This window comes from Lacerta agilis, chromosome 5 (assembly GCF_009819535.1).
Source record: "Lacerta agilis isolate rLacAgi1 chromosome 5, rLacAgi1.pri, whole genome shotgun sequence".
In the NCBI taxonomy this organism is placed as follows: domain Eukaryota; kingdom Metazoa; phylum Chordata; class Lepidosauria; order Squamata; family Lacertidae; genus Lacerta; species Lacerta agilis.
In genome coordinates, this window is record NC_046316.1 from 12,314,036 (window position 1) to 12,328,962 (window position 14,927).

At 43.0% G+C, this 14,927-nt stretch overlaps 1 protein-coding gene across 1 annotated transcript in view; it reads left to right on the top strand.

Annotated features, from left to right (window-relative positions):
• The window catches only part of LOC117046574 (transmembrane protein 150A-like), a 33,361-nt gene extending 20,547 nt beyond the window's left edge, over positions 1–12,814 (top strand). The window contains exons 6-7 of the mRNA XM_033148641.1: positions 8,535–8,712; positions 12,288–12,814. Of these exons, the coding sequence (XP_033004532.1) occupies positions 8,535–8,712; positions 12,288–12,544 (435 nt within the window). The 3' untranslated portion in view covers positions 12,545–12,814. The remainder of the gene's footprint in view (positions 1–8,534; positions 8,713–12,287) is intronic.
• Positions 12,815–14,927: the final 2,113 nt, after the last annotated feature.

Sequence of the window (14,927 nt, forward strand, 5' to 3'; positions counted from 1 at the left end):
GTTTACTTACATTTCAATGCAGGCAGCAAATAGAATGCAAGTAAGAAAACTTCTCGGGTACAAAATATAAAAAGTTGGCTTGAAAAATGACTGTGTGTGTCTGGAGTGCCTAGACACACCTGATCATTTTGTAAGCATGGTGGAGAGAGAGTCTCCTCAGAGGCAGGAGAACGTATAAAAGGTTAACTCCTTTGTTACAGAATTCTCTCCCAAAGGAGGCAGGGGAGTGACCTCACAGAGGGCCCTCTCTAGGAAGTTCAAGAACTCTTTGTGTAGTAGCCCCGTGCTTGTCTAGCAAAACATGCATTTGTGGTTTGGCTGCAAACCCCACATATATGTGGCAAAACGTCACTAGTGTTGACAGGAGTGTCATTATTGACACTAGGATCCGTGGAGAAGGAAGCCATCGTAGCATGGTTAACTGTAGTGTCAGACACTGGCATACTTCCTCTGCTTTTAATAGTCATGGAAAAGGAGAATTCTTCCACCTGTGGCATCTTCTCTCACTGCAGCATTGCGACCTGGCAATTTTTAAGGGTGTAATAAATGTCAAGGAGCAGTGTGGGAAGCTGAATGCCACATATATTTAAACCTGCCAACCAATTATTTGGCTGCAGGTGTCTTGTAAATTTATTTAGCGGCCTGGCTATATTTGCTACTATATTTTTAGTTCCTTTTCTCATAATTCCTAATATTGCATTTGCCTTTTTCACTGCTGCAAGACGCTGAATAGAACTTTTCATTGGCACTTCCGGTGGCGGCGCCGGCTCATGCAGACGGGAGCTAACGCTCCGGTCAACTTCGGTGTTTTTCGGGGTACCTGTGACCGCGCCACGGCCCCCGTAGAGCCACAGGAGGGGAGTCCTGTGGACAGGGTTCTTGCGGGCACCAGGCGCGTCGTCCCAGCTCCTGATCTACCCCCGTAAGGAGGAGGATTGGGCGAGTTGGGCTCCGGCGCGGTGCTGAAGAAGCCATTGCTGGCCGAAGTTGACGAAGCAGCGGGATCTGCTGGGCTTTAAAAAGAGCGCCCCATTCTTCCGAAAATTGATTGAAAATAAAGAGACTCTGTAAGTACTGAACGTATTGGATTATAATTTGAAGATTTTATTGGAAATTTGGCTTGCGGAGGGAAACGTAAAAGTAGGGAGTCCGTTTCCCTTTGACAGCGGCAAGGCGGAAGCAGACTGAATGAAGCTGTGCCGCGGACTTTTCTTTGATCTTTAAAAGACTTTTTAAGCTGCTTTCACGATTCTTAATGGAATTGACTGGTTGACCGATTTAAAACGTGATTATTTGGATTTACTAAAAGGCTAAGAAGACACCGCTACACCCTCTGGATACGGAGACCGGGTCGGTTAGCGGGCTGCGTTATTTTGTTTAAATTTGTTTCACTTCTGCTTTCAACTGGAGACTGTTACATTTGGCTACTTTTTTGATGTACTTTCCCTGGATACACTGCTTATTTGACTGAGATGCCTTGGTGAGGTTACTGTTAAGATACTTTTCTTGACTTTGGAGTGAAGTTTGTGAAGTTTGTGGGAGTTTTAAAACTTTGAAAAAGATTTACTGGAGCTGGAGGCATTGGGACTTTTATTTTGGAAACTGCTGTGACTGTTCTGTTCATTGTTCTCTGGCACTGTATGTTTGGTCTACCGGCCACCTGGGATTTGCAGCAAGATTGTTTTGAGACTGGCCACTTTGTATATCTGGTGGTGACCTTGAAAAATATAGCTTTCTGCAGGATAGCAGTAAGCTTTAAATAAGTTGCCAGCAAAGTATAGCAGAAGAATGCAAACCCAGGAAACAACACCTACATCTGGATCTGTCTCTTCCAGGATAAGATCCAAAAAAGGTGATGAAGAAAAACAGAGAAAAGGGTCGGCTTCGAAACCTTTTGAGGAGCAAATGCTATCTGCTATTCAGAAATTAAGTGTCAGTCTGCAATCAGTGCACAGTGAACTTAAAGAAACAAGAGAAGAACTTAAAGGGACCAGAGAGGAATTACAAAGTGACATTAAAAAATCATCTGACTCTTTGCAAGCAGCAATTGCTTCTGTTGAGAAGACAGTGATTCAGAACAAAACTGAAATTACTAGAATTGGAAAAGAGGTTGATACACTTAAAAAGGAAGCTAAAGACGTTGGAGAAAAAATTAAAAAAGTGGAGACTAAAGTTGAAAATTTGGAACCAGAAGAGATCCAGAAAATTAAGACACAGCAGAGAGATCTACAAGAGTCTTTGGCCTTTTTGCAGTTGAAGGAAAAAGAGACCAACATAAGATTGAGAGGCGTCCCCGAATTTGAGCAAGAAAGTCTGAAAGACTTTTTAATTAAAGAATTTTCGGGATTCTGGGAGTTGGAAGAGTCGGATCTACGAACATCTATAGTGAAAGCATACAGGTTTGGAACGAAAGAAAAGAAGAATAAGAAAGCAGTGAATGACTGTATGGTGGTCTTCCAGAACAGGATTCAAAGAGACCAGATTCTTGACTTCCACTATAAGAACAACTTGGTGATTCAGCAGAGACCAATAATTATTTTTAAAGACATCCCACGTTACTTTTTGGACAGGAGATTCCCCTACTACGATCTAACTACAGAATTAAGAGCCAGAAAAATCTCCTTCAGCTGGGAATTCCCAGAGGGCCTGACTTTCAGATACAAAGAGAGAAGAGTAAGAATAAGATCATCTGAGGACAAGAAGAAATTCCTGGACAAACACAGTGCAGATTTTGTAGGATCTTCTCTGGATCCAGCAAGGCTGCGAAAATTGGATTTTCCACCTCCGGGAAAACCATCATCAGGAGAAGGAGAGAACAGTGAAGAAGAGGAAGAAGAGGAAGAAGAAGAAGAAGAGGAAGGAGCAAAGGGAGGATCGAAGGTATAAAATGGCGTTGAAAGTATTAACGTGGAATGTCCACGGCATGAACCTGAGGCCGAAAAGACACAGAATATATCACATATTAGAGAAGAAAAAGCTAGATATAATCTGTTTACAGGAGACCCATGTTGTTCGGCATCACAGAAGGATTCTTCAGAATAAGAAATTAGGCCAAGAATTTATATCGTCTGACAAGGTCAAGAAAAGAGGAGTTGTAATTTATGCAAAAGAGAATTACAATCCAAGGCACCTATTTAAAGATGAGGAAGGAAGATTCACTGCAATAGAAATTACAGTACAAGGCGAAAAAATTTTAATACTGGGACTCTACGCACCAAATGAAGGAAAATCAGATTTCTACAAAAAAATACATGATCTGCTGATGGACTATTTGGACTATAATTTAATTTGTTTGGGAGACTTTAACGGAGCGGTCTCTACAATGATGGATAGATCTCAGAGATCTAAGATTACAAATGAAGGCAAATTGCCAAAAACCTTTTTTAGAATGATTGAGAATTTGGACTTGATTGATACTTGGAGGCTGAAAAACCTAACAGAAAAGGAAGCAACTTATTTCTCTGAACCGCAGCAGTCATGGTCGAGGCTAGATTATGTCTGGGCTTCTAGAAGTCTGGTACCTAAAATCCAAAAGGCAGAAATTTGCCCTAAGACGTGCTCTGATCACAACGCAGTACAGGTGGACTTTAAAATCTACTCTAAGGATTCATTTCGGTGGAGAATGGATGATGCGTTATTAAGAGATACCAAGCTAGCAGAAGAAGCAGCTAAAAAGATGAGAGAATACTTCCAATTAAATTTAAATACAGAGGTGGAGAAAAGAACAGTATGGGACGCTGGTAAAGCAGTTATGAGAGGGTTCCTCATAAGGGAAAAAGCAAATAAAAAGAAACAACAAAATTTGGAAAAGGAAAGAATCTTGCAACAATTAAAAAAAAAAGAGAAGAAGTTGAGAGGACACCCGAAAAACCAATTTATTCAGAAAGAAATAAAAATATTACAGTCCCAATACTCTAAGATTTTAAATCAGGAAATTGAATGGAAAATTAAATTGATGAAACAAAGAACATTTGATTCAGCAAATAAGTGTGGAAAATTGCTGGCATGGCAGCTGAAAAAGAGACAGAAATTGAATACCATCACCAGTTTGAAGATTAATGACAAAACAATAGAGAATCCAGAAGAGATAAGAAATTGTTTTCAAAAATTTTTCAAACTTCTATATAAAAAAGATAATGTGGAAGAGAAAGATATTGTACAATTCTTGGATAAAAATGGTTTGCAAAGAGTCCCAGAAGAAAAAGCAAAAATACTCAACCACCCGATATCGACTTTCGAATTGGAAGAGGCAATTAGTAATATGCAGATTGGAAAGGCCCCAGGACCTGATGGACTTACAGTAAAATATTACAAAGTGTTAAAGGATTGGTTGATCCAGCCTTTGAAAGATGTTTGTAATGGAATATTGGAGGGAGACAGGGCACCCGACTCATGGAAGGAGGCGTATATTACACTAATTTTAAAACCAGATTCAGATGGCACCCAAATGAAAAGTTATCGACCAATCTCACTCTTAAACGTGGACTATAAAATATTTGCAAATGTGATGGCCTCTAGACTGAAAGGAGTACTGAAAGATTATATCCACAAGGATCAAGCAGGTTTTTTACCTGGAAGACACATCAGTAGTAATACAAGAAATATTGTGGATATATTGGAAAGACTTGAAAAAAAGATAAATACAGATGCTCTACTTATTTTCATTGATGCAGAGAAGGCCTTTGATAATATCTCTTGGTGTTTTATGAAGAAAAACTTGGAAAAGATGGGAGTTGGTCCAAGATTTCTAAATGGCATCAATGCTATTTACACAGAACAAAAGGCTAAAATAATAATCAACAGTGTAATATCGAAAGAGATTAGAATTGAAAAAGGAACGAGACAGGGGTGCCCGGTCTCCCCACTGCTATTTATCACGGTCCTGGAAGTTCTTTTGAATATGATTAGATTGGACAATACGATAAAAGGAATAAGGGTGGGAGAAAAGGAGTATAAACTTAAAGCCTTCGCAGATGATTTGGTGTTATCTCTACAAGAACCAGAAAGCAGTGTGACCAGAGTGTTGGAGACAATTGAAAACTTTGGAAGAGTAGCAGGATTTAAATTAAATAAAGCCAAAACTAAAGTGTTGACAAAAAATATGTCACCATCGCAGATTCAAAGATTACAAGACCTGACTGGATTGAACTTTGTTAAAAAGGTCAAATATCTGGGGGTTAATTTGACTCCAAAAAATATAAACCTGTTCAAGGACAATTATGAAAAATTATGGCAGGAGATAAAAAAGGACCTGGAAACATGGACTAGGCTAAAGTTATCCCTCATGGGCAGAATAGCGGCCATCAAAATGAACGTATTACCAAGGATGTTGTTCCTGTTTCAAGTCATACCTATTATAGATAGGTTAGACTGTTTTAGGAAATGGCAAAAGGATTTATCGAAATTTATTTGGCAAGGGAAAAAACCGAGAATTAAATACAAGATTCTTATTGACTCTAAAGAGAGAGGGGGTTTTTCCCTACCGGACTTGCGGTTGTACTTTGAAGCAGCTGCCTTTTGTTGGCTAAAGGACTGGTTTAAGCTGGAAAATACAGATCTGTTGGATTTGGAAGGACATGATAATGTGTTTGGATGGCACGCTTACCTGTGGTACGACAAAGTAAAGGCTCATAAGGCATTTAAAAATCATATAATTAGAAATGCCTTGTATCAGGTTTGGCTGCGTAATAAAGACTTATTGGAGAGAAAGACCCCTAACTGGATTTCTCCAGTTGAGGCGAAGGCTCACAAAAGACCCAACATGCCTGCGAAATGGTTGAAATATGCAGATATATTACAACAAGAAGGTCAAAGCTTTAAGTTAAAAAGCTATGACCAAGTAAAGGAAGGGGTGTATGATTGGCTGCAATATTATCAAGTAAATGAAGTCTTTAAAATAGATAAGAAAGTTGGCTTTCAGGTAGAAAAATCTAAGTTGGAAACAGAACTTTTGGACACAAACTCCAAAAATCTCTCCAGGATGTATAATTTGTTGTTGGAGTGGTATACGAAAGATGAACTGGTAAAATCCGCAATGATTGATTGGGCAAAGGATGTGGGACATAATATTTTGTTTTCAGATTGGGAAAGATTGTGGAGGGAAGGTATAAAATTTACTGCATGTAATTTGTTAAAAGAAAACATAATGAAGATGATTTACAGATGGTATTTGACACCAGTTAAATTAGCTAAGATGTATCATGGATTGACTAATGAATGTTGGAAATGTAAGAAAGTAGAAGGTACCTTCTATCACATGTGGTGGACGTGCCCAAAGGTTAAGGACTTCTGGGAGAAGATATACAACGAGTTGAAAAGAGTGTTTAAATACACATTTTCTAAAAGACCAGAGGCCTTCCTATTGGGCATCTCCAACCATGAGATACATAGAAAAGATAAAGTGTTCTTTATGTATGCCACAACGGCCGCAAGAATCCTAATCGCGAAATACTGGAAGAGTGAGGAGTTACCGACTGTAGAGGAATGGCAAATAAAGACAATAGACTATATGGAACTCGCAGAGCTGACCGGGAAGCTACGTGACCAGAGGGAGGAGGTGGTGCAAGAAGACTGGAAGAAATTTAAGGACTATCTGAAATATCGTGAAAGACTGGTTGTTTGAGTGCAAGCAGCTGAAATATAGGCATAAGCTATAGAATGTTAGATATTAGGATATAAGAAGGAAAGAGTGAATAGTAGAAGAAGATATTATAATATGATTAAACAAGATGTTGCTATTGATGTGTTACTTTTAAGAATTTGAGATAGAGACAACAAAGGTTAACTAATAAGCATTATTATGACTGTTAATTACATCGGTTAAGAAACTGCTAAAATAGATTTACTAAGAACGCAGATAAGGGAGCGGGGGAAGTTCTATAATAAGATTAGAAATAAGAATATAAAAGTTAGAAAAATTTTGTTTTTGTCTTTTATGCATTGTATTGTTTTTTGATTGTTTTTATTTTTCTTTGTTTTGTTTTTTAGGTTTCTTTTTTGTAGTGTAGTTATGTTGCTGTGTAGTTTTTTTTATTGTGTGTTTTGAAAAATTTAATAAATTTTATATAAAAAAAAAAGAACTTTTCATTGGGCTGCCCTGCCAAAACTCCCTCTTTTGTACGTAGCCACAGCCCCATTGGATCTGAACCACATGGTCTGAATCAAACCATTGTGGGTCAGACTAGACATGAAGTGGAAACTTTGTGTTTGGATCTCCTAACACAGGGGTCAGCAAACTTTTTCAGCAGGGGGCCGGTCCACTGTCCCTCAGACCTTGTGGGGGGCCGGACCATATTTTGAAAAATAAAATAAAAAATGAACGAATTCCTATGCCCCACAAATAACCCAGAGATGCATTTTAAATAAAAGCACACATTCTACTCATGTAAAAACACGCTGATTCCCAGACTGTCCGCGGGCCGCATTTAGAGGGCAATTGGGCCGCATCCGGCCCCCGGGCCTTAGTTTGGGGACCCCTGTCCTAACACCTGTGCCTGGGGCAATCGTCCCATGCTACGCCCCTGGGATAGATAATCCCTAGCAGGAATTGACTGGGAGAAGAAATGCTAAAGAGTGTCCCCAGATGTCTGCTGATGATTTCTCTAGAACCTGATTCCCTTGTAGGTGCTTATAGGCATTTTCTACACATGCACTCGAAGTTTCCCAGCATTTTGTGACACTTGGCTTCCTCCAGCGGCCTGGCCCAAGCGCTTTCCTTTCCTCTTGTCAGTTGCCGAGAGGCCTGGTAGCTGACCTGGGGGCAATGGGAACCTGCTGCACCCGGAGGGGCCAGGCGTATTAGCTGTGTCCTTGTGTTTGCTCTCCCTTCGTTTGGCAGTCATGCTTGGGATGTTTGCTGTGTCTCTGTGAAGAGAGGAGAGGGAGCAGCTGATGCTTTATTGCAGTGTCTGGCTTTCTCTTCCTGCCTCTGACTATTCTTAATGGGCGTGGAGGGATGTCTGTTCAAAGCCGAAGGAGCTGGATCTGCCAAGGCACGACCCCTGCAAAGCGTCTTGGCAACAAGCTCTCTGTAGCAACTGGCTGCAAAAAAATGGAATCATAGAAACATTCTCGTTTTCCTGCACATGTAGACTGGGCAACCTAATTGGTTGTGTACTGCTGGGGTAGCTTTGTTGGTAGAGCATGAAACTCTTAATCTCAGGGTCGTGGGTTCGAGCCCCACATTGGGCCAACAGATTCCTGCATTACAGGGGGTTGGGCTAGATCAGTGTTTTTCAACCACTGTTCCGCGGCACACTAGTGTGCCGCGAGATGTTGCCTGGTGTGCCGTGGGAAAAATGGAAAAATTCAAGAGAATTACTTTATATATAGTCAATATAGGCACAGAGTTAAATTTTTTAACATTTTCTAATGGTGGTGTGCCTCGTGATTTTTTTTCATGAAACAAGTGTGCCTTTGCCCAAAAAAGGTTGAAAAACACTGGGCTAGATGACCCCCAGGGGTCCCTCCCAACTCTACAGTTCTATGACTGCGTGTTTCGGATTCCTAACTTCTTTCCTGCTTCTTTCTCCTAGGTGGACCATGCTAAAGTTCTGCATTACATCGGGGCAGGTGTGGCGTTCCCGACCAGCATGCTTTTCATATTCCTTCAGTCCATCCTGACTTACCGCATGGCAAAATCCAGAGGCCATTACTGGACTGGGCATCTGCGCAGCATCCTGGCAGCCCTGGCTTTCATCACCCTCATCTTCAGTATCCTTTCTGCAGCAATGTGGTTGTTGTTGTTGTTGTTTTGGGAGGGGTGTGTGGAATAGATGTACCCAGAGGCAAATAGGAGTGATGGATCAGATTGAATTAGAGTTTGGCCAGGCGAGCCGAGGCGGAGACTGGAAAGAGGTCTGCCTGGCTATAAATAGGGCCCTTAATGCATTTGGGTTGTGGAAACAGACGGGCCAGACTACGTATTAAATCATGTAAACGTTGACTCACAGCTACATCTCCTTGGGAAGAGCCATGCGCTTCCCCTAAACTGCAGGGGTCCGAGTCACATTGAGAAAATGGAGCAGAATGAACAGGTGATATCCTGCCCCGCCCCACTCCACCCCTACTGCTGAGGTCCTGGTGCAATCGAGGAGGTGCTGTGGTTGAATTTTTTTAAGAAATGTAGACGGGTGAAAGACACTGCCATGAACCTCCAGCGACTCTTCCAGTTGGGCCCTGGAAGACTCACGCTGGAAACAGCGTGCAGTTCTGCGATGGGCTTAATATTTGGTTCCTTCTAGAGTCCACACTCCAGCTCCTTGCAGCGTGAAAGCTTCATAGTGCCTGCTACAGGGTGGGGCGGGGGGAGGAATTGGTTGGTTGGGAGAAGAAAGAGGGGCCAGGAAGTACTGGACTTGTGGCATTTCTCAGGAAAGGACAAGGAGCAGCAGATGGAATGTACAGAGAGCGAGAGGTTTAGGCTAAATATTACCCTAAACCTCCCTGGAAAGTTACAAGGTGCCTGCCTTGGGAGATTTAAATAAACAAAGGCGAAATGAGGTTTTATCAGGGTTGCTCAAGACAGGAGGCATCCTACTGAGGGGTGGGGGGGGGGCGTTGTATGGGCTGATTTTTCGGGGTTATTATTGTTTACGCAGAACACCAGCTGACGAGACAGCAGTTTGAAAGGGGCTGATACGGAGGGGCTCCTTAATACTTTCGTCTTGGGCTGTTTTGCAGCCGAAAACTGCATCCTAGCCGCTTTTAGCCCCACTGGAGAAAACCAATGTGCATCTCATTGTTTCCCCTGGCCCAAGGGATAAGTGGCTGGGGGGGTGGGGAAGGAGCATTTGTCAAATGCTACAGAGGAGTGACTTTCTGTGTGGCTGAAGTTCCCCACTAAGCCCCCCCCTCCCCATATCCTCACCGCCATTGGGTTTATAAATGATAATCAATATACACCCTAATATTCTATGAAAGGCAGATGCTGCGATATCTGATGTGAAGGATAACAGAGGGAACAGTCAAAAACACTTGCACTCAGAATAAAAGTATCACTGATGTGAAAAGGTATTAAAAAATGCTGACTGAAGGCACTCCATGAACATTCACTATAATGTAAAGGTATCCTGTGATGAAGCTTCAATCTTTTCTTAGTACAGAAAGATGTCCAAAACACAGTTCAGACTGAGGGCGGTGTGTTTCCTGCTTTAAAACACTGGCCAAAGTGTGTATCGTTCGCTGTTTTGCAGACATGGGAGATTCTCTCTCTGTGAGATGTTCAAAATTATATTTAATAGCCACAACCTATGCTAAACTGCTTTTGTCAAAAAATAAGATTCCCTACCCACCAGGACTGAGGCAACAAATGTGCCACATTTAGTTGGGCCTGAAGCCTGACACTGTAGATCAGGCACCCCCAAACTCGGCCCTCCAGATGTTTTGGGACTACAATTCCCATCATCCCTGACCACTGGTCCTAGTTACAGGTAGGCAGCCATGTTGGTCTGCCGTAGTTGAAACAAAATTAAAAAAAATTCCTTCCAGTAGCGCCTTAGAGACCAACTAAGTTTGTTCTTGGTATGAGCTTTTGTGTGAATGCACACTTCTTCAGATACACTGAAACAGAAGTCACCAGACCCTTATATATAGTGAGAGGGTGGGGAGGGGTATTACTCAGAAGGGTGATTGGCTGATAGGTGTGGTAAACCTGTTGACGATTGTTAACGACTACAGTTGGTATTACAGGAAAAAGCAAGGGGTGAGATGGCTAAAATTAGCTTTATCATGTATAATGAGAGAAGAATCCAATGTCTCTTCAGACCAGGTCTCTCCACAGTTTTAAGTTTGGTAATTCAGCAGCTTCACTTTCCATTCTATTTCTGGTCCTGTTAGCTAGGGATGATGGGAGTTGTAATCCCAAAACATCTGGAGCGCCGACTTTGGGTGTGTGGGTGCCTGCTGTAGATGTTTAAAAAGTGGGGAATAAGTAGCTAAATAAACCTGACATGGCACATCTTTTCCTGTAAATGTGTAGTAGCAGGTTCTAGGTTGTTCCAGTTCAGCACCTCTCTAAACTATCCACGAATAATTAACTTGTAGGTTGCTGGGGCGAAAGAGGGGAATTAATGTGACGTGGACTTTCCCAGGGCTTGAGACGGGAAAAAAAAAAATTAGAAGCAAGGGTGTTAATATGCACCCAAAGCCTTTTGAGGTGTGATGAGTGACCACTCCAACAAATAACAAGGGGGGTGTTTAAGGTCTTGCATTTTTAAAAAGTTGTTTATTTGGGCTAGTGTGTGGTCTCCACCTCACCCTGCCATGGAGACTGTTTTTTTTTTTTTTTTTTGCATTCCCCAACCTTTAGCCCAGAAATGGCTCAAGACATTTTGTTGCCTGAGGCTCAGGATAAGATGGCGCCCCTCCCAATCCCATGCAAAGAAGTCGATTGGACTGGCAGTTGAATCTTACTTCAAGGCGAGAGATAGGACAACTCCCTCGGCAGCTGCAGAGCAGGGCTCATGGCACAGAGAACAACTCTGCAGCTCAGGAGCATCCACAACTCCCTGAGGCAGCTGCAACACTGCCTAGTGGTTGTGCCGGCCCTTGACTTTACCATGGGATGGGGTGCTTGGAATAGGAGATAGGCTAAATGAGGCGAGGTAGACCATTTTTCAGCTTGCCCTCTTCCTAATGGGCTGATACTGCCAGAGATACTGCAAAAGGAGAAGAATTCATTAGCTGGGGAAACAGCTAATTCTGAGCAGCGAAGAGAGTATATAGTTCATTCAAAAGGGAAACAAAATGTTTCACGGCATTTTAAGTTGCTGCCGCAGTTTTTGCCTGCTTATTACAGTACGATGAAACTTGACGACAAGAAGCCAGCTCAGTTCAAATAAGGTTTGCATACTGTTTTATGAGACCGAGATCATAAGGAAACAGCTACACTAAACGGCTGGGGATTTTCACAAGCGGTGCTTGCAGGCCCCCATTTGAACTCTTTACTTTCTGTAAAATTAGTGGGTCTGCTGAAGTTCAGGAACCCCCCCCCCCCAAAAAAACCCAAACAGGTAAGGCTGCTCAGAGTAGCATTCTGAATAGGTCTTTCTTGCCTTAAGACGCTTAAGTGTTTCGAATGTACGATGAGGCTGGTACAAGTGTATTATATGCCGGTTTTGCACCTGCATGGACTACTCAAAGCCAGCTGTTAATAAGTTGATTCTGGATCCAGCTGATGGGAGCCTCCCACCACTAATTTTCCTAAGCCGGTTAGGCCCCGCTCTGCCCTGTTTCTGGTGAGATCCTTCCAACAGCTTGCTTGTTTGCCTTGACTTTAGCACCCCCATGTGGCGTATTTTTCATCCAGCAGAGTTTCGTCCTGCAACACCTAGCCGCCCTCTGCGAATGGATGTTCATCATAAACGTCCTCGTCTTCTACGGCACCTTCACCGCTGAATTTGGAGCCATCTCTACGGACACCTTCCTGGTTCTCCTGAAAGCCAGGCGGACTCCCAAAAGCTTCAAAGTGGACAGCAGCACGCCAAGCATGTCACATGTCCACACCCATTTGGAGAACATGGCCATGATGGGGAGGGACGGCTAGGAAACCGCTTCCTCGCAGGAGCCGGGACGAGCTGTGCTTACCGGGACTTCCAACCATACCAAAAAAGGGAGAAAAGACAGAATATTGTTGTGAAACTTGCCTTAAGAATCACCTCTTGTATTTATTTTGCCTATGTGCCACACTAAAGCAGTGCCATGGGCATTTTGCTCTGAAGGCATAGCCACATTCCAGGACCACCAGTGGCCTTTATGGAGCAAGATTTCCATATCCTTGGATCAAAGACTCTCCTTCCAATGTGCACAAGAGGGAGAGGGTGACAAATGGCAATACTGAGAGGTGTAGGTATTTGCCTACACCTGTTGCCATTTGACGAGAGTAAGGCAGATTTCATTTTGGTTAAGTGGCACAGCTCACCTTTTTGGCACCTGCAGTTTAGTACCTGGGTTGAAGAAAGACCCCCGAGACCTGGATTTCAGACCCACAGCAGACATGGGCTTTTTTAAAAAAACAAACAAACCTGGGACTTGGAATCAGATGTGAGCTGTCCCTATAAAACATGCTCCTTTCATCCAAGGAGATAATTCCTCTTTTAAAGTGGCCTTAATTTCTTCAGGACCAAAAGTATTTGTTGCGTGAGTTGTTGCTTTTGACCCAACTTAGTGCGGTTCTGTTTACTCGAGCAAGAGGATTAGCAGTGAGCAATAATTACAAGAGGCTTTAATTTTATGTTCCTTGAAAAAGTCCCAGCTGAGTTGGTGCCCGATTGCTTATCAAAGAAGCCTTGGGCAAGTCCAGAATGCCTCCGATTAGAGATGCAGCGCTTTAGTTCTGCGGCTCATTACTAAATCTCACCGGAAGGACCCCCTGCAGCGCAAGTTGACAGCCCTGGTGGTGCTGTCCCACATAGGAAACCAAAATCTTCTGCGTAGCTTCCTTAGAGATGTCACCCTCTCCCTGTTCTAGGTGCTAGCAACGGTTGTTGCCTCCAAAGAACTCAACAGAGACTAACCTCCTGGTTTTCTTCGCTATGCTCCCCATCCCTGAAAATGCGATTCTAAAACTGTAAGGACTTTGGGATACTTGTTTTGTTCCCAGCAGAGAGCTGGAAAGTCTGGAGACCTAGGGAGACAAACTGGTGCGTTCCAAGCCGTTACAAAAGTTTGTCCGATTCTGCACCCTTATCTTGCGGAACAAGACAAGACTGTGGTTAACCTAGTGCTTTACTCCATACCGAAATGCCTTTAACATGCTCAGCAGCGTTTTGTTCAGGAATTCAGTGTTTTCTGAAATCTGTGTTCTCTTACAGGCTCCTTTTGTACTACTCTTGATTATTCAGGCAGGGTTTCTCAGGTCTGCGCCTCATATCACTTTGCCCTGCGTACATTCCAAAGATTTACGTGCGGAATGTGGGACGAAAGTCCCAAAGATGTGTGCCTTACAATAATCTTTGGAACTCTCAGCTAGACGGTGTTCAAAACTTCCCAGAAGCTGTTTCACAGAGCGTGTGGCTGAAACACACGGCTGAGTTCTTACAGCTGTGTGTTTCCGGTCAATCTGTGCCACACATTTAAAGCAAATTCAACAAACGTTGAAAGCACATAGCTTTCCGCAAAGTGCAGTTGTTAAGGTTGCTGGGAACTGCAGCTCTGTAAGGGTGAAACTATAGTTCCCAGGATTCTTTCGTGGGGACTCGCGTGCTTTAAATGTGTGTTGAATGTGCTTTTAAATATCTGGCATGTGTCTGCAGTAGGTAAACATGTTATTGTCCCTCCCTCCAAGATCCTCTTTGTAACATCGCTGGAATGCCACGAAAAGGAGCCGCACGAGAGTTTTAACACCACTGTTCTTGTAGCAGACAAATTGGCCTTGATTCACAGGTAATGATAAAAGCAAGATTTGGGGAGCATTTTTTGCTACTTCCTCGCACTCCTCTTTTGAACGAGTAGATGAAAGTACCAGGCAGAACAGCTTCGCTTTCTTATGACATACTAAATTATCTCGAGACAAGACCAAAGTGCATAAATCCCACCAAATTATTCCAGTTGCTTCCCTCCCCCCTGGCCCCCCCCCGCTCCTGTTAACCTGACACCCCATGCTAGCTTTCCTCCAGCAGTGTGATATCCCGTTGTACGCAATGGATGGGGCCAGCGCCGCTGCTTTGGCGATGGGAAATGTGTGTTCTATAGGGAGCGGAGATGGAGACACTGTGGGAATTGAAAAAGGAACAAGAAAACGAAAAAAAAAAGACTTCCAACGCAGCAGGGTGTTGCTGTGGAATGAGGAGTTAGACTTGAAGTTTGCCATGTGAAAACAGTATTTAAATGGCTGCATGGATGAGCCTGTGCTTACGTGTTATAGTGGGGAAGTACCTACTGCCCAAAGCAAAGATGCAAACCCTGCAGATGCTGTTGAATTTAACCCC